Raw genomic sequence first — 17,793 nt, 5'->3', positions numbered from 1 at the left:
ACAGTAGCGGCAAGCTAGTTTGGCCACGATCTTAGCTAAAAGGAGGTCGCTATGTAATGCTATGGCTAAAATCTGTGCAATTTGGGAGCCTGCGCAAGTATAGAGTAACCTAATTTTACCTGAGAGCAGAACCCATTCCTCTAATGAACACATAGCGTCTCCTGTCCAGGTTAAAAATGTATCACCTGGCGTAATAGGCGTACGAGATTGAGAGGGCGATAGAGCAGCTTGCGCCAACGAGAGGGGGCGGGGTTTTGGGTTATGCCCCGCTCTATGGGCGGATCCGCTGCGGCCCCGCCTCCTTGGCCAGTCCCCCACCGCGCGGCCCCATAGCTCGCTCCCGCCGTGGTCGCTGCAGTGGAATCGCTGCCCGGGGCGGCAAGCGATGGCCGCGGCCAGGGTGGATTATATTGCTCCCTGGTGGATTTACTGGCTGCACTCCTTCCCCCATTTGGACTTCTCCTTCCGGCTGGTTGATAGCAGCTTCCAGCCCGGGCAAGGACGGTACCAGCAGGTTAGTAGTCCGCAGGCCACCTCGGTGCTGAGGCTTCGGGCTTATAAATTGTAGCTTTGCCCCGGGGGAGCAGTTTTCGGGGGATGGAGGAGGGGGGGTGTATAGTTGGTTCAGCAGAAACTTGTCACAAAGTCCGTTTCTGCAGGGAATAATTTATTTCTCTTGTTTGAGTTCCAGTTACTGCTCCTCCCGAGCTGGAGGCTGGCCATCTGCACACATGAGGTTTATATTGTCAGGAAATCGGTGAAAGCTGGCCATCCATGTAGTTTTCTTTCTCTCTCCACTTATTATTTGGAGGTTGAAGAGGGAGGAATAATCCAAATGTAAGAAAAAATTTATTTTAAAAAAGAAATCACTTTTAAGCACATAGGGTGCCCCTGACAAGCTTTGATAAACTGCTACTCCGGACCTGGAGCTGATACTGTAATACTTTTTCTGTAGGTGTGTGTGTGTTTGCCAACAGTGGTAAACACAACACAGATCACCTCTCCCTGATTACAGTGGAGTTTGCTCAATGTTGGGGGTGCTACAGCACCCATTGCCCCTATAGAGCTGACAATGCCAGTGTCACACAGATGGTCCCGTGTTTGGGGATCAGCAGTAAATTCACAGTGAATTTGCTCACCGTTATTTAGGGGCTTCCAGCTTCTGGCTTGAATTAGTCTGGCTAAAACAGGGCATTAATTGCAAGGCTTTTGGGCCACACGAGTTATGTGATGTGGATCCTGCTGGTGGTATCAGTCCACCACAGTATGCTCTCGAATTAAACAGAAAGCCTGGTGCAGGTTGTGCCTTAGTCTTTGATTGTAAATGAATATTTCTAAGAGAGATCTTTTATTTAATGCATAATTTCATGAATGCCGGTATAGAAAAACGCTAAATAAATAAATAAATAAATAAGGAACAATTAACAGAATTTGCATCCCAGAAATGGTGTTACCCTTCTGCTTTTGGAAGACTTTTTGTACATTTTGCATGGGACATGGTGGAAGGTGCTAGAGCTCAGGAGGAGGTACAATGAAACCTGTCTACTATGGATATAGAAACTTTACATTCTTGTCCTTAATAGCCAGGCGGTCTGCTATGCAGATGGTACTGTCTGATGTGTGTGCACATACATGATTTTATTTAAAGTATGTTGGAGTGCTGCCTTTAGAGGGGGCTCTGTAGGCAGCCATCAGGAATTCTGCATTAGGCAGTGCTGACATTTATTCCTCTATCTGTCCAGTTACAACAAAGGTCAGTGGTGCCTTTCTGTCTCTGTATGTGTAATGACCAGGTTATTTAAGATAACACATGTTTTGGAGGGGGTGGGGGAGAGAGGACTTAATCCTCAACTGGGAGGGGGGGGGGGCTTTGTCTACATAAACAGAGAGATGGATTAGATCTGAAAAGGGTCTTCCTCAGAGGTCATCAAACATGTAAACATTATTAGGTCAGAGGTTTACCCAGTGCTGTGAAACCACAATTACAATAGAAAAGCAAGGAAACAGTGTAAAACAAATTCTGCACAGAGAACAGATCACAGGTGCACCAAGAGAATCAAGAAACTGAAGCCAGAACTGTAAAGTCCCACTACCTAAGCACCTAGGGCCAGTGTGAACAAAGTTCTCTTCCCTTGGATGGATGTGAATTTGCTGCAGATGGTAGAAACATTTTCCCATAACCAGACTTTTTTTTTTTTTTCATAATGCTGTACAAGTCTTCCAAATTACCCCCATTACTGCTTTCTGGATAGATAGGGATGGGCAAATATCGCCTTATTGTTTAGAGGGCACCTCCTAACTCTTTCTTTTGAGCGCCCCTTTTCCAAAGTGCACAGTTTCTGCCTAGGCTTAGTGGGGTTCTCTTTTTTTTTTTCAGCTGTCCTAACATTTTCACTTATATTCTCATCGCCTCTTGTTAAAACTGTGGGCTTAAGTTCCACCGGAATTGTGTCCTTGTGCCGCTTTCGCTGAGGCTGGTTCTGAGATGGAGCAGGCACTACGTGCCCCAGTCCCTGCAGGGCATTCTGGGTGAGAGCAGGCGCTGGGTGTTCCCCCTTCCCAGCAGGTGGTGCAGGGTGGGATTCCCCCACAGGGTGGGAGAAGGCACATGCACAATGGGGACTGCTTTGTTGTTGCGGAAAGTGTTTATGTGGTGATAATGGTCACGTGAAAGATAGGAGGGACTGTGCCTCCAGTTCCCCCAGTGCTGGCCTTCTTTGGAAGATTAGCATAAAACAGTGGAAAGCCTCCTCCAACCTTAGTAGCACAGCTATGAAATCCTCACATTCCAAGACAGAGGAGAATGGGTGGAAGGCCACAAAAGGATAACGTCCCTTCACCCTGCCAAAGAGCCCAGGCCTAGAGAGCTTGGAGAGGCCCCAGGGAGTTGGTAGGACTTTATGATTCCTCAGTTGATGATGTTTACCCGTTAGTTGTGCCTGACACCAGGTGAACTATTTTGATTCTTGTGTCTTAGAAGCACTGTAAATAAATACCTGCACCGTAACTAAGTTGGTCCAGTCTTATTGTATTCCTGAAGGTTGCAGCAGGCCTGAATGCGTTAAGCCTATAAGAGCCATGTAAAGAAAAAAAAAAAATCACCAAGAGAATCAACAAAGTTCCCAAGGAAAACCCATGGATGGAGCTCTAGTCTGATATTCTTAAACGGTCACCAGTTGATTGCCATTGGGAGCTCCCACAGAGACGGGAGGTAACTAATTACAAAGTTTAATCTAAGAAAAAGGGCTCGGGCACCTGCCCCAGATGTTAGGGATTGCGGCCAAAATTTTGGAATAAATCATTGACCCAACCCCTGCTTGACCAGAACTCAACCCGTCTCTTGATCTGAGCAACCCTGCTAAGGAGTGTTGTTCGTCTCCTAAATCTGTTTCAGGAGGTGGTTTGATATTCTAAGTGTGGAGAAGAATATTGCGAGCATGTCGGCATGATTCCTTATCAGTTGTCTTTATTAAATGACATTTTACTATGATCTTAGTAGTTGGCTGGCTATTAAACATTCTCGGGGATGGGACAGGGGCTATGGAGAGAAGGGACTTCTGATGGAGTACAAAAGCTGTCTTGTGCGAGTAGCCACAGCTCATTCTACTTGTGAAGCCCAATGCGAAGTTCCCCTGGCCCATTCCTGTCTCTTGTAATTAGCACTTGCTGGCTACGGCTTGTGTTCTGATTGTATTTTTCCATTTGTGGAAGTTGGAGCTAAGAGTTTGGTAGGTTGTGTGACCCTTTTTTTTTTTTTTTTTTTTTAAGCACCAACGGAACAGTTTTGGCACAGGAGCTCTGGCGAGCGCACGGGCCCCTCCATCAGATTCTAGGAGCGAGCGTCTTCTGTTTCTGCTATCTGTGTGTAGCCAGAGGGAGAGACTTGCTCTCGGTTGGAGACTGCTCTCTGCAGCCGGTGCTGAGCTAATGCCGGGCACCGACCCAAATGTGGGGATATTTCTACGTCCTCTGCTTTGTTGTAAGGGAGTTTTCAGCTGCAGGAAATGGGAGAGCTTCCTGCCCGATTAAAACTGACCCATCTCCTCCCCCCAACTGTATCTTATTACTTCCTCTGGAAATCCAGAATCTGTGTGGGAAAAGAGGGCTGTGGGAAGCCATGTGACAGCTGCCTGGGGCTGCAGCAGCTGCTAACATCTGCCCAGAAGTGAGCTGCAATTCATTCGGAACTCCTTGCATTAGGGGATAGAGAAGGGCTATAATCTCCTATTGGGATGCAGTGGTATTGGAATGTTTTTAGAAGGGAACCGATTGGGGTGGGTAAATGGTGAAGCTGGCCAGATAAGAGGATGTGTCTCCCCTTGGGAGGAAGTGTTGGCATCAATATGGAGATTTACTAACTGCAGACACGCCATATGCTGTATGTACCAGACCCAGTGTTGGCTTCTCTCTGCACCTGTTGTATTATATCACAGGTCCTTGAAGGGTTCACGGCCTGCTACGGTAAGGACCGGGGCCTGAACCTAGGCCTGGCATGTGGTGACCAGCATTTGGGGGATTGGGCTGGAGGAGCCCTGTACTGGAAGGTTCAGTAAAGGCTGAGGATTTAAACTTCGACCCATGGCACACCACTTCCAGTAAATGGCTGAAAGAGCAGATGTGCCAGTGTGGCTAATGGGTCCTGATGGGCTCAAGGCATTCCCCCACATCTAGCCAGCATATGCCACGTGAAGAGGCGTGCCTAGCCGTTACCACAGAGGGATTGTGCTTCCCCACTCTGCGGGACTAAGGGTACCCCAGCTAACAGGGTCATGTGAAGAAATGCTTCAAGTGGAGCCATGCTCGTGCGATGTCCCCTCTGCTAGGGAAGGAAGGGGCTGCTTTAAAGTCAAGGGGTTTTTTTTTTCATTTCTCACGCCAGCAGAATCCCAGAGACATGAAAAGAAAAAAAAATACAAGTGTGATTTAATACCATGAAAAATGCGGTTCCACAAGATAAGATAGGAAAAGACCCACCAACCAACTAATGAAGCCTAACGAGCGACAGCTTATCTTGGTGATGGGGGGGAAAAGCCTTGGCTGTGCTCCTCATGACCTCACCAGAAAGGTCTGCCTCGGCTGGATATCCCCTCACGTGTTAAGCTTCTAAGTAATAAACTTCAACTCGGTAGCACGTTTAATATGTAAAGGGTGTCGCTGTGTCTCTGCCAGTAATGGCCTGCTTTAAAACGTGTAATGTACCACTGTAATATTGATTGTAACGGGGTTTTTTGTGATCCGCTTAGAACGGCTAGTTCGGGTTAAGTGGAATCAAAGTATTTTAAAATAAACGATGCTTTCATGCTGTCCCTATACTTTCTCTCTCCCTTTTTTGTTCTACTCTTTCTCATATTCTCCCCAGCTCTCTCCTCCTCCTTGGGTGCTCTGTTTCTTTCTCTCCTGTCCTCCCGCCTTTGCTGTCTCTCTGGTTATTTCCACTTTGTGATAGACTGGCTCCTAGACTCATTCCCCTCTGCTGAACTGCTAAAGCATTTACCACTTATGCCACCGTGAAGCTTCACTCTAAACCTCTGTACTACCCACAGAATAACTCAAGTTGGCGAGCTTCTGAATTTATTGTTTATGGATGGTGGTGTCACTGACACGTGTGTTTAATAAGATGAGACATGACCTCCGTGAATGTTAACAAACACAAGAGGCTACTACCTACCCTTATACTTATCAAACAAGGTAACAATACATAAGGGTCATTATTTATAATTTTTAAATTATATAATATTACACGTATACAATCTAGGGACCTGAACATAGGCATGCCAGGCCTAAGTTCAGGTCCCAGTCCTTACCGTAGCAGGCCGTGAACCCTTCAAGGGTTTAATGATTATTCAATCATTAAAACATTATTAAACAATTCAGTATCTCAATACATAATCACCAATATTAATTTTAAATCATTGGACACCTGATTAGTGCACAAAAAACCTCCCTGTTACACTATCAGTCCCCCTTTAAAAATTCACATCACATTCATCTATCCATCCACATTCATCCTTGTTATCCGTTCACAGGACACATTAAAATTAATACCACCCCCCCCCTATAACTTATTGCACCATATCCCGAACTCTCAATGTATATATTTCTCATCTTTTCAATACACGAGTGTTCAATATTACTCTTTATCCATAACCGTAGTCTTCACATATGTTATTCTCTCACTTCCCGGCTAAACATTTTATGTCTCCACGTCCCTACAAGGAACCTTGTTTCGCAATACAAGGCTTCTTCAGGGTTTATCTTCTTCAATTATCTCTATACATCATGTTTCACTTCAATGTAGATATAATTATTCCCCGCTGTCCCGGACTTTCAATTTCGTATGCACCGGTGTCAGATAAATTCTCTTTGCGGCGTCTCTTATATCACCAATTCATCTCATACCAATACCGGAAATCCTCCGTGATTTTTATTCACAACGAATTAAAGATGTTTGCGAAATCCTATTCGTGTTATTCCATTATTCCTCCCTACCCTGGACTATCCTCCGGATGTACATCATTCACATCCACCACATTTATCCATCGATTCTCAAAACGCCTACAACTCCATGGAGTTTCCGGTATGGTGATATGTTGGTTGTAGGCGTTTTGAGAATCGATGGATAAATGTGGTGGATGTGAATGATGTACATCCGGAGGATAGTCCAGGGTAGGGAGGAATAATGGAATAACGCGAATAGGATTTCGCAAACATCTTTAATTCGTTGTGAATAAAAATCACGGAGGATTTCCGGTATTGGTATGAGATGATATGGAGATATAAGAGACGCCGCAAAGAGAATTTATCGGACACCGGTGCTTAAGAAATTGAAAGTCCGGGACAGCGGGGAATAATTATATCTACATTGAAGTGAAACATGATGTATAGAGATAATTGAAGAAGATAAACCCTGAAGAAGCCTTGTATTGCGAAACAAGGTTCCTTGTAGGGAAGTGGAGACATAAAATGTTTAGCCGGGAAGTGAGAGAATAACATATGTGAAGACTACGGTTATGGATAAAGAGTAATATTGAACACTCGTGTATTGAAAAGAAGAGAAATATATACATTGAGAGTTCGGGATATGGTGCAATAAGTTATAGGGGGAGGGGTATTAATTTTAATGTGTCCTGTGAAGGGATAACATGGATGAATGTGATGTGTGAATTTTTAAGGGAGATTGATAGTAGTGTAACGGAGTTTTTTTTTGTGCACTAATCAGGTGTCCAATGATTTAAAATTGATATTGGTGATTATGTATTGAGATACTGAATTGTTTAATAATGTTTTAATGATTGAATAATAAAGAATACATATTGTATACGTATAATGTATAATTTAAAAATTATAAATAATGACCCTTGTGTATTGTTACCTCCATGAATGTTAGCTAGGAATGGTGGAGGGACTTGCCAGGGTATTGGGCACCCTAGGCGAACCTTCAGCTTTGAACGTCCTCATCTCCACCCCCGGTCGTGCGCCCCCCCCCCCCCACACACACACAACACACTTAATATTGAGCAAGAGAGAGCAAGGAAAACAGCAGCAGTGGCCATGACCACCAGTCATCTAGGGCCCGACCTGCTGGTGAGGAGGGCAGCAGTAAGAAATTGAGCTGGCGGTAGGTGGGAGCATGTCTTGATAGCTCTTATTCAGTTAAAGGAGGAGAGAATATAAGACTTGCCAAACTGGATCAGACTAAAGGTCCATGAAGCCCAGTATCCTATTTCCAACAGTGGCCAATCCATGTCACAGGAACCTGGCAGGATCGCAAGGGATAGATAGATTCCATGCTGCTTATCCCGGAGATAAGCAGTAGATTTCTGCAACGCCAGTTTACTGATGATTTATAAACCTTCTTCCAGGAACTTATCTAAACCTTTTTTTTTAAAGCAGCTACACTAACAGCTTTCACCACATCCTTCGACAACGAATTCCAGAGAGATCTGGGATGAGAGTGTCAATGGAAATGCTTTGGCTTAGCTGCGACTGTTGATGTGTGGCGGGAAAGACCCAGAATTACTGGGTCGTAAAAGCAGGTGGTTTCTGGGATTTTGTGGTGCCACTCCCTCCCCCAAAACATCCAGATTTTGTTGCACTACTAGACGACCACCTAGTTTACATAATGGAAGAGCCAGCCCTAGGAATTGCTGAGATGTGAAATTAACAATGAAAACTTAAAGTGCTTGTCCTCTGTTCAGTGCTGGGAACAGAATGCCTGTAGTGACACACACCCCCACGGCATGCCACCAGCACGAAACCACTATAACGGTTCAGACGCATAGCACATTACCAGTACGGAACTACTGTAGTGGAACAGAGACAGCATACCACTGTAATGGTACAGACACACAGCACACCAGCAGCACAGAAACCCTATTTTATTTGTTTTCTATTTATTTAAAACAAAAGATATTCTAAAATAATGTAGAATTATTTTCATTAAAACAATTATTTAAATAACATTTTCAAAGTCCTGATATTTACATTATACTTGCTCAGGCACACTTGACTTCTAGCACACAAATTTGAATTCAGCTTGTAAAAAGTTGCCCAAAAGAAATTTTTGTGCACTTTGGAGCTAATTTTAAGAGTTATGCATGTAGATGTGTTATAGCAATTTTCAAAAGCCAATTTACACAGGTAAAGTACACTACACATTAAAACCCAGTTTTAAGTGTGTAAATCCTTTTGAAAATTACTCCATAGTCTGTCAAAAATTAGAGGGAATATTGCCTGTAATGGCACAGATCTGCAGCATGCGACAAGCACAGAACTCATGGAATGCCTGTAATGGTACAGACCCATGGCACACCACCAGCACAGAACCCTGTAGTGGTACAGAGACGTGGAATGCCTGTAATGGCACATATATGAAACTCCTACAGCTGCACAGACTGATGTCGCACCATAAACACAGTACTCCTGTAACTGCACGGAATCCCTGCAACAGCATGTCACCGACGTGGAACAAGTGTTTTGGAATAATAGAAGGAAAAAACGCACTGAAGAATGCATGAAGCTAATGTGAAGAGGAAGATGAGAGAAGAACATAAGAATTGCCATATTGGGTCAAACTGAGGGGCCATTAATCCCAGTATTCTGTTTCCAGCAGTGGCCAATCCAGGTCACAAGTACCCAGCAAGATCCCAAACTGTAAATAGATCCCATGCTGCTATCGCACAATGTTGAGTAATGGCTATTCCCTAAGTCCACTTGGTTTGTGGACTTGTCCAAACTTTTTTTTTTTAAACCCAGCTATGCTAACTGCATTAATCACATCCTCCGGCGATGAATTCCAGAAGCAAGATGAATTGTTTCGTGCCCTGAGAGCCATTGAGAGAAACACGAGTGGGAAGGTGTTTGTGGACTGGAGAGAGAAAGAGAGAAGGTTTTGGTGTCAACCAGGATCAGGAGGAGAGAAGAAGGATGGAGAGGACACACAGCAGAACTAGCTCTTGTACCATGCATGAGGTCATGTATACAAATAACGACGTGATAAAAATGTGACCCCCAGATGGGTGCGAACAGAGAGGCCTGTATCCAGAATCAGGGCAATTTTTGAATTATCGTGTTGTTCGCAGTCTGATGAGGAACTTTTGTGCCTGTGGAGCTGCAAGCATGTTTTCAAAAGTTGTTTGCCTTTGGAAATTTGGGTACTTCTCTACCTGCAGGTGTAAAGTTGGCTCTGAAGCATGTGCGAAGATTTTAAACTTAAAGCTCCTCACATTGTTTGCCCCTTTGCAAATGTGATGCAAGTAAAAGTACCGGTGCTGTAAAACAATGAGGGCACTCTTTTATTCCCAGGGGGACAGCAGTGTTCAGCTGCTAGGAAAATCATGTTTACCTGAGTAAAATCATTTGAACATTTTACTCATTATGGATAAATTGTGGTGGTGCAGGTACAGGTGTAGGTTTTTGATGACAAACAGTACAGCAGCTTCCTGGTTTGTGTTATCTATACTGAAATAGGCTAGTAAGAGCCAGTTTTGAGGATTATGGGAATTGGAAAAGAATACGTTGATGGTTTTGGTGAAGTTTTAAGCGCTACGAGATGCTTTCAAATTATGTTAATTCTCCAGACAAAGCAGCTCTTTGCTCCTAAGCTATTCTTTGTAGTTTGAGGCCCTCGCTAGAAGAGGTTCTGGCCTGTGGTTCCCCCCCGCCCCCCCCCATCTCTTCTCACCAGGTCATGACCCCAGTCAGTTGCTACCTACTCCGTCTCTGGTGAGCCTGCGGATTGGGGGCTGAAAACAGAATCCAGCACTGTGGGAAGCTTTGCTGCTCCCAGTCTCCTGCTCCCTGCCCCAGCACTGAGGGCGATCAGGAGGAAGTGGTTTAACAAGAAGCTCCTTTCATAGGAGCCTCTGAGTCAGCGTCAGCAGGCAGTTATGCTGTCCTGAGCCCAGGGCTCCATTAACTCCAGAGCATGTTGCATCCTTAGTCCAGGGAGTGCTAATGTCCGTGAATGCCTGGGTTCGCTCTTTTGCTAAAAGTGACCGCAAACAAAAATGAAAAACTGCAGCGTTTTAATGCTTAATGGTGAAAACATCAAAGTGGATGCTAGGCTGCTGAATTTCAGGGGATGCATGGTTTTCAAATATACCTTTCACAAGCACACGTGCAGTGCATTGATAACTCTAAACTGCATGTCCTATGTTTCCTATACCTTTTTTTTTTTTTTTTTTAAATATCTGTTTTTCTCTAGTTTCTGGCTGTTGTTGTTGTTATGGACTTTTTCCCATTATAGTCAGATATGAGAATCCGGTGGCATCAGATCTCCAGCAAATATACGGAGTGTTCTGGAACATTATCTGTAATCAATTGAATATACTGAAGGAAAGAGGAGACTTTGGGAGGCAGAGATGGTTAGAAGAGCCTTAGTTGTGGGATGTGGGCAGTGTACTGTCAGCCAGGAGAAGTAAGCTTAAGTGAGCTCTGGGAAGGCTTCCAGATATGGACCCTTCATCTTCCTCCTTCCCCTCCCCCATAGCCTCTGTCCCAGGCCAAAAGAACATCACAAGATCTGTGGGGATGGGGTTGGGGAAGTTTTTTATCATAAGCGGTCAAACATAAGGCTGATTGGGCAGTCCTGCTGAGGTGGAGCAGAAACCACACAAGACGGCCTGGCTTGAACAAGGGGCCATTTATTAGCCACTCTGTTGACACAGGATGGCTGCCTCTCAAATTGCAGTGGGCTTGCCACAGCTGATAGCTTTAGGTTTGGATGCAGACTTTTGAATAATGAAACGTGCTCAGTGACTCTTTAAAATAAAATTTCAGGTAGCCTGATTGTCCTGTCAGATGAAAGTACCTCTCTGCTGAACAAGAAGCATAAAATCATGCAGATTATGTGGAAGCTTGCCTTGAAGAAAGTCTCTTTTTACTGCTGCTGGGAGCAGCCATTTTGTGTCAGCTACAGAAGAGCAGCCAGTGATGTCACAAAGCATCTGTTCCCCACATTGCTGATATACAGAATGATTATAATAAAAGGATATTACTTTGGCAAGACATGTAAAATTGTCATGCCAATAAAGTTCTCTGAATCTGATAGCATAAAATGGCTGTCCCCAGAGACCATCACCAAGGCAGGTTAGCTCAGTCTAAAACTTTTTCTCCGGCCAGGCGATCTTTTTGTCTTGTCGGACAATAGGCTGCCTTGAGTTTTGATCACGGAGTTCTGTTTTCTTTGGTGCTAGGTTTAACTTGATGGAGATTTTAACAGGCTTCTTCCTTTGTGTTCAGCAGCTCTGTCCTGAACTACCTGCTCATGGTGCAGGTAGTCCAGGACAGGGCGCTCAACAATACAGGGTTCCCTTCTATCGCTTGTTGCACTCTCTCTGGTAATGAGCCAACGTTGCAGTCTAGACTAAAGTAATCTTATTTTCCAGTCTCTGCTGTTTCTGGGTGCGGTTGCTGCCGTCTGCCTGGGTGTGAACCTTCTCGTCCTCACCATCTACCTGCTCTGCGTGTGCTGCTGTAAGAGAGAGGAGGCAACCGAGACCAAGAGGCCCAGTTCCCGCTGCATAACATGGACAGCTGTGGTCGCCGGCCTCATCTGCTGGTGAGTTTGGGGGATTTTGCTTAGCGCTAACCCACCTGCCTCCAGCATTCTCAGGTGGAAGGCCAGCTTAGGTGGAAGAGCAAAGAGGATGCTGTTCTCTTATCCCATTCTATTGCTTTCTGGGGTTAGCAGCATTCCACACTTGTTGCTAAATACTGGTCGATTCCCTTGCTAGGCTTAACTCTCTCAGTTTCAAGCAAGTTTGATTCTTTTATTCTGGCTGTCAACTCTAGCCACAGCTCGCCATAGCCCAGCTTCCCTCAGCTGCGGCTGCGTGGCTTAGCTGAATTTTTGGGCAGACTGTACCGTGAATCACTTAAATTAGGTAGATTCATCCCTTTGCAGGGCTTGAAGAGTGATAGGCTTGAATGGGCACTGCCTGCATTTGCACTATGGGGTGTAGGGTGAGCCTGAGAGGATGGAGGACATACCAGGAGCTGGAGGAGTTTCTGCGATGGCTTGCTTGCTTCTCTGTTAATGTCTAGCATGCGTTCTTTGCTGCTCTTGCTGTTCTCGTGAGAGATCCAGAGGGAGAGCGTGAGTTTTGGTCACTGTAATCACAGCCTATGAGCAGACGGTATGACAGAGTCTGGCACAGTTGCTGTTCTTTAGGCCAAAAAGGCTCAGGGTTAATTGTAACTGTTGAATGCATTAGTAGCCAGAGGAAGGGGGGGGGGGTTTAGATGGCAGAGCAGTCAGCAGATATGGGGAATCCCCAAGTGAAAGCTGTATAGAGCAGTGCCCTGGCTTGCCTTTGGGGCTCTGACACAGATTCTTTCTTACCCTGGGATTCGGATTGAATTATTTACTTGTCTTTCCAAACCTTGCTGGGGTAGTTCAAGCACAGTAGGTAGGTCCCTTCCCCAGCAGACTTAGTCTAAGTTGGGGTAATGGAGAGTGAAGTGACTTGCCCAAGATCTTAAGGAGAAGTGGGATTTAACCCCTGGCTTCCCTGGTTCTCGGCCCGCTGCTGTAAAACACTAGGCGGCTCCTCCACGCTTTGGGAGCCAGGCCTCTATGCCACCAGAATGGTGCTGGCCACGATGGGCACAGCTGGGATTTGGCACTTGGTGCACCTGCGGTGTCTGCTGTGTGTCGAACGCCCTTTGCACTACCCGTCAGCAGGACTTTTGGGGCGTTTTCACTAGGACAGAAGGTGAAAGGGGCTTGTAAGGAGGAAACCTTACAAAGGGTTAAAAAAAAAATGACCTTTTGTAATTCACATACTGTGCCCCAGGGGAAGACCTGCAAGGGGTTTTTCTCTCTGTGAAAGTCAGTCTGTCATCTAGAATGCTCCTGACTGACTTGGGCAGATCCTATGCCTTGCGGCTCTAAACTCACTTTCACGTTTAAGATTATCACATTTTTTGATTACTGAGTTTAGGTGACTCCTTAGAGCCTTGGTACTGTTGACATGCAGAGTAAATCTGAGGGGCATGCTCCTCACTCAGGGGTAGACTTTAAAAGCCCTGCGCGCCGGTGCGCCTATTTTGCATAGGCCGCCGGCACGCGCAAAGCCCCGGGACGTCCGTAAGTCCCGGGGCTTTGCTTGGGGGGGCATGTCTGGGGCGGGGCCAAGTGCTCCGGCACAGCGGCCTATGCTGGGGCAGGGAGCCAGTGACACGCGCAAGTTACGCCTGCCAGAGGCAGGCGTAACTCAATGAAATAAGGTAGGGGAGGGGGATTTAGTTAGGGCTGGGGGGTGGGTTAGATAGGGGAAGGGAGGGATAGGTGGGGGGGGAACAAAATAAAAGTTCCCTCCGAGGCCGCTCCGATTTCGGAGCGGCCTTGGAGGGAACAGAGGCAGGCTGAGTGGCTCGGTGCGCGGAAGCTGCCGATTTTTGCCAGTCTTGCGCGCGCAGACCCCAAATTTTAAAAGATACATGCGTATCTTTTAAAATCCAGCGTACATTTTTTAAATCTGCCCCTCATTGTCCCGGCTTTTTCAATCCCATTTGTGATGGGTTTTTCATTTTAAGACAATTAAGATAACTTGCTGCACAGAGTGATTCTGGTGTGGTAGAGTCAGAACTAATGAACCTTTTAATAGGAAGAGAAGACTTCCTCCTGTGGGTCTGTGTCTTCCTCTGTTTCCCTTTTCTCTCTTTGCTTTCCTGTCCTCTCTGGCTCTTTCCCCTTGCTGGGTCTTAAACGTGCTAAAGTGTGTGTGTGTGTGTGTGTGCGCGCGCGTGTTTTGTGGGGCAGGGAGTTATTCTTCGGTTCACATGACAGAGGCATTACAAAGCCATGGGGCAGAGCGGATGGCCAGTAATTGGCTGAAAAATTTTTAAGTGCCGTGTTTTAATTTCTTTCTATAGTTTTGCCTTTTATTTCTTGTTTACAGCTCCTTAAAGTGAGAGGAACCAGGGAATCCACAAATCTGTGCTCCTGAAACATTTAATCTTTTTTGCTCTTGAATTCTGTGTGCAGTTTTGGTCGCCGCATCTCAAAAAAGATATAGTTGCCCTGGAGAAGGTACGGAGAAGGGCGACCAAAATGATAAAGGGGATGGAACAGCTCCCCTATGAGGAAAGACTAAAGAGGTTGGGGCTGTTCAGCTTGGAGAAGAGACGGCAGAGGGGGGATATGATAGAGGTCTTTAAGATCATGAGAGATCTAGAAGGGGTAAATGTGAATTGGGTATTTACTCTTTCAGATAATAGAAGAACTAGGGGCACGCCATGAAGTTAGCAAGTAGAACACTTTAAAACCGGAAAAATTCTTTTTTCACTCAACGCACAATTAAGCTCTGGAATTCATTGCCAGAGGATGTGGTTAAGGAAGTCTGAGCTGGGTTTAAAAAAGATTTGGATAAGTTCCTGTGGGAAAAGTCCATAAACTGCTATTAACCATTTTGATTTAGGGAGTAGCTGCTGCTTATTACCGGCATCAGTAGCATGGGATCTGTTTAATGTCTGGGTACTTGCCAGATACTTGTAACCTGGATTGGCCACTGTTGACGGGATGCTGGGCTTGATGGACCCTCAATGTGACCCAGTAAGGCAACTTCTTATATTCTTATGCTCTCTTAGAGAGAAACAAAGCAATCTACACCCTTGCCCCCAGAAAACCTACCAGTGAAGCAGTAAAATATCTTTCTGAGATGGAGATACTTGCCTTTCTGAGAATGCAATTGGTTTTCACACAGGGAAGGGATACAATAGTGCCTCTAATCATCTCACAGACTAGGAAAATATCTCAAATCTTGGATGTTAGTAACATAAAGCACTCTTGCAACATCTGTCCAGAGTAAATGTAGTGTTCTTGTGAAATGGTTTTAAAATATTGAGCCATATACACGTGGCAGGATGTGTTCCCAGATGCTGCACTCCCAGGCCATGTCGAATGAGAATCTTTAAGAATTAGAGGGTGGGCCAGCTCGTCAGCAGCCATGCAAAGGGACTCTGGCTTAAATTTCTGGGTCAGGTCTTTCACTCCTTGGGGATGCTGCAAAGGCTGCACTTGTAGCCCCCGGAGAAGCAGGAGGCTCGGTCATTGCCCAGTGGTAAACCTAATGGCCGGGTATAAAGCCCACGCTGGCCAGGTTCTAGAAGGAGCTGTGGTTTGTGGCCTCTGGCCTAGGACTATCGCTACAATGGACCAGGCTGAGCTGGGAGGGTGATGTAAAACAGAGAGGAGAAAATCTGGGGTAGTTGAGAGTGAGGCTTGTGGCATTGTAGCCCATGAGAGGCAGTTTCAGATTGAGCCGGAAGCCTCTAGGCAATAAAAAAAAAAAAAAAAAAAAGAGGAGCTGGAAGTTTTTGACTTGACATTTTTTTTCTTTAAACTATGGGAATGTCTTACTATTTTATCTTTTAAAAGTACAAGAATACTTCCAAATCTGGATATATGAAAATTAATTTTTTTTTTGTTTTTGTGACTTCCAAAGCCGAAAATGTGCTGCGAACCTCACTTTTCAGCATTTTGCCGCAGATCCGTAGCTGGGAGACCTTTTCTGCAGATGAACTCTGCTCTCGCTGTCCTTCCAGGTCGAGAGCATATCCCTTCCCCCTCTTGGGTACAGGAATCCAAGCTGCTAGAAAACCAGGCTCATCTCAGTCACTGCACTGTCCGGTTGGGGAGGTGCTTTCCCAGTGTTTGAAGGGACAAGCCCCTTATTTTGAAAAACTATATATATTTTTTTTAATCCTTTGCTACAAAAGTAAAAAGAGAATTTTGTCCCATGTATTTCAGTGGGGCATCTGGTGCCTTTTGCTCCCACCCCAGTGTTTCAAGATGTCTCTTGCTGGAACTCACTTGTGTCTCTGGGTGAACGCTACACCGAGGGGGAAGACATGTGATGTGTCAGGGCGAGGGGAAGCATGTATTCATAATTCTGCCATTATTGGCATCACTTAAAGGGCACAGCAGTTAAAAACAGATGCAATTAATACTGTAGTTACATGTCTGTGCAAATCATTTTAAAGCACGCTGACAGATGGGAGAGGTGCCTGTGCTGTTGAAAGAGGGAGAAAGCTCCACATTAGTGTTCTGTGTCCCTGCGCCTGCCTCCTGGACCATCTAGTCTTTTTGAAAAGATGCACTCTGTATCCCTGAGCCCGTCTCCAGAGCCCTCCAGTCCTAGAGGTGTGAAGCTCTGCATCCTGCGTCTGTCCCCTGAGCCCTCCCAGTCCTAGAGGTGACAGGCTCTGAATCCCGAGATGACCAGTGGCTCTCCGCTACAGCTGTGTCCCAGGCATGAGAGGACTGGAAGAGAGTCTATGACAGACTCCCAGTGAGATGCTCTTATTCTTCCACGAACAAACCCCTGCCTGTTCTGAGCACGAGCATCACGGTACTGAGGCTCCTCTTAGGGAGGGCCGTTTTTAAATTGGGGAAAGTCTCTGGATGTGTTATGCCTTCAAACATTTTCCACAAATTTTCAGAACAAAAGTGCACGTGCAAACTCCCTTGGATACAGTTGTACCTGCTCCTGGCGTGGCGCAGATTTAGGCGCATGCTTCTTAAAAACTGAAAGTATGTTCATAGCACTGGGCTACACCTCTCAGAATGCCCCCTTATTACGTGCACGGAATTCAGCTACGTGCAAACGTTTTGCATGCAAAGACTGACGCACATTGTAATGTGCTATTTATGTACATAAAACTGCATTCAGTGCGCAGAAATGGCATTGAGAGTTTGGTCCTTAATGATAGCAGGAGCACAGTTGGCCATCGGCATACTAGACCCTACTTTTACATTTTGGCATTTGAGCTTGAAATACATTCCAATTCTTTGGCTTTTCCAGCATGGCAGATTGAGGATGGAGAGACACAGAAGGAACAGGTGTGCCAGGAAGGAGGGAGGGAGGGGATTTGTAGAGCTGCAAATAACAGCCCCAAATGTAAATAACTCTTCTTCATCTTTCCAGCACTGCTGTTGGGATTGGATTCTATGGAAATAGTGAAACCAGTGATGGTGTGTACCAGCTGACCTATTCTCTCGATAACACCAACCATACCCTCGCTGGGATTGATGAGCTGGTAAGGATGCTGGGGGGGGGGGGGGGAGGGGGTTATGAACTGATTTTACCATCAGCAAGAATGTAAATTGCCATCCTGTTTGAATGAGATAAATCCCATGAATTCTCTTTTCCTAGTGTGTAGCAGATGGACTCAGGACCAATGGGGTATAGTGTGCTCCTGGTAGCAGTTGGAGACGGAGTCAGATTTCACTCTGACGTCAGCACTACATATACCCATGCACGTGGCTCTGTTTCTCAGTTTTTTCCG

At 45.6% G+C, this 17,793-nt stretch overlaps 1 protein-coding gene across 1 annotated transcript in view; it reads left to right on the top strand.

Annotated features, from left to right (window-relative positions):
- The first annotated feature begins 254 nt into the window (after window positions 1-254).
- TTYH2 (tweety family member 2) overlaps window positions 255-17,793 on the top strand; it is a 71,302-nt gene continuing 53,763 nt past the window's right edge. The window contains exons 1-3 of the mRNA XM_029599246.1: window positions 255-514; window positions 11,889-12,061; window positions 17,433-17,544. Of these exons, the coding sequence (XP_029455106.1) occupies window positions 386-514; window positions 11,889-12,061; window positions 17,433-17,544 (414 nt within the window). The 5' untranslated portion in view covers window positions 255-385. The remainder of the gene's footprint in view (window positions 515-11,888; window positions 12,062-17,432; window positions 17,545-17,793) is intronic.

Source organism: Rhinatrema bivittatum, chromosome 4 (genome assembly GCF_901001135.1).
Source record: "Rhinatrema bivittatum chromosome 4, aRhiBiv1.1, whole genome shotgun sequence".
Classification (NCBI taxonomy): Eukaryota; Metazoa; Chordata; class Amphibia; order Gymnophiona; family Rhinatrematidae; genus Rhinatrema; species Rhinatrema bivittatum.
The sequence above is the reverse complement of the archived record's forward strand: the minus strand, read 5'-3'. Positions and strand labels throughout refer to the sequence as shown.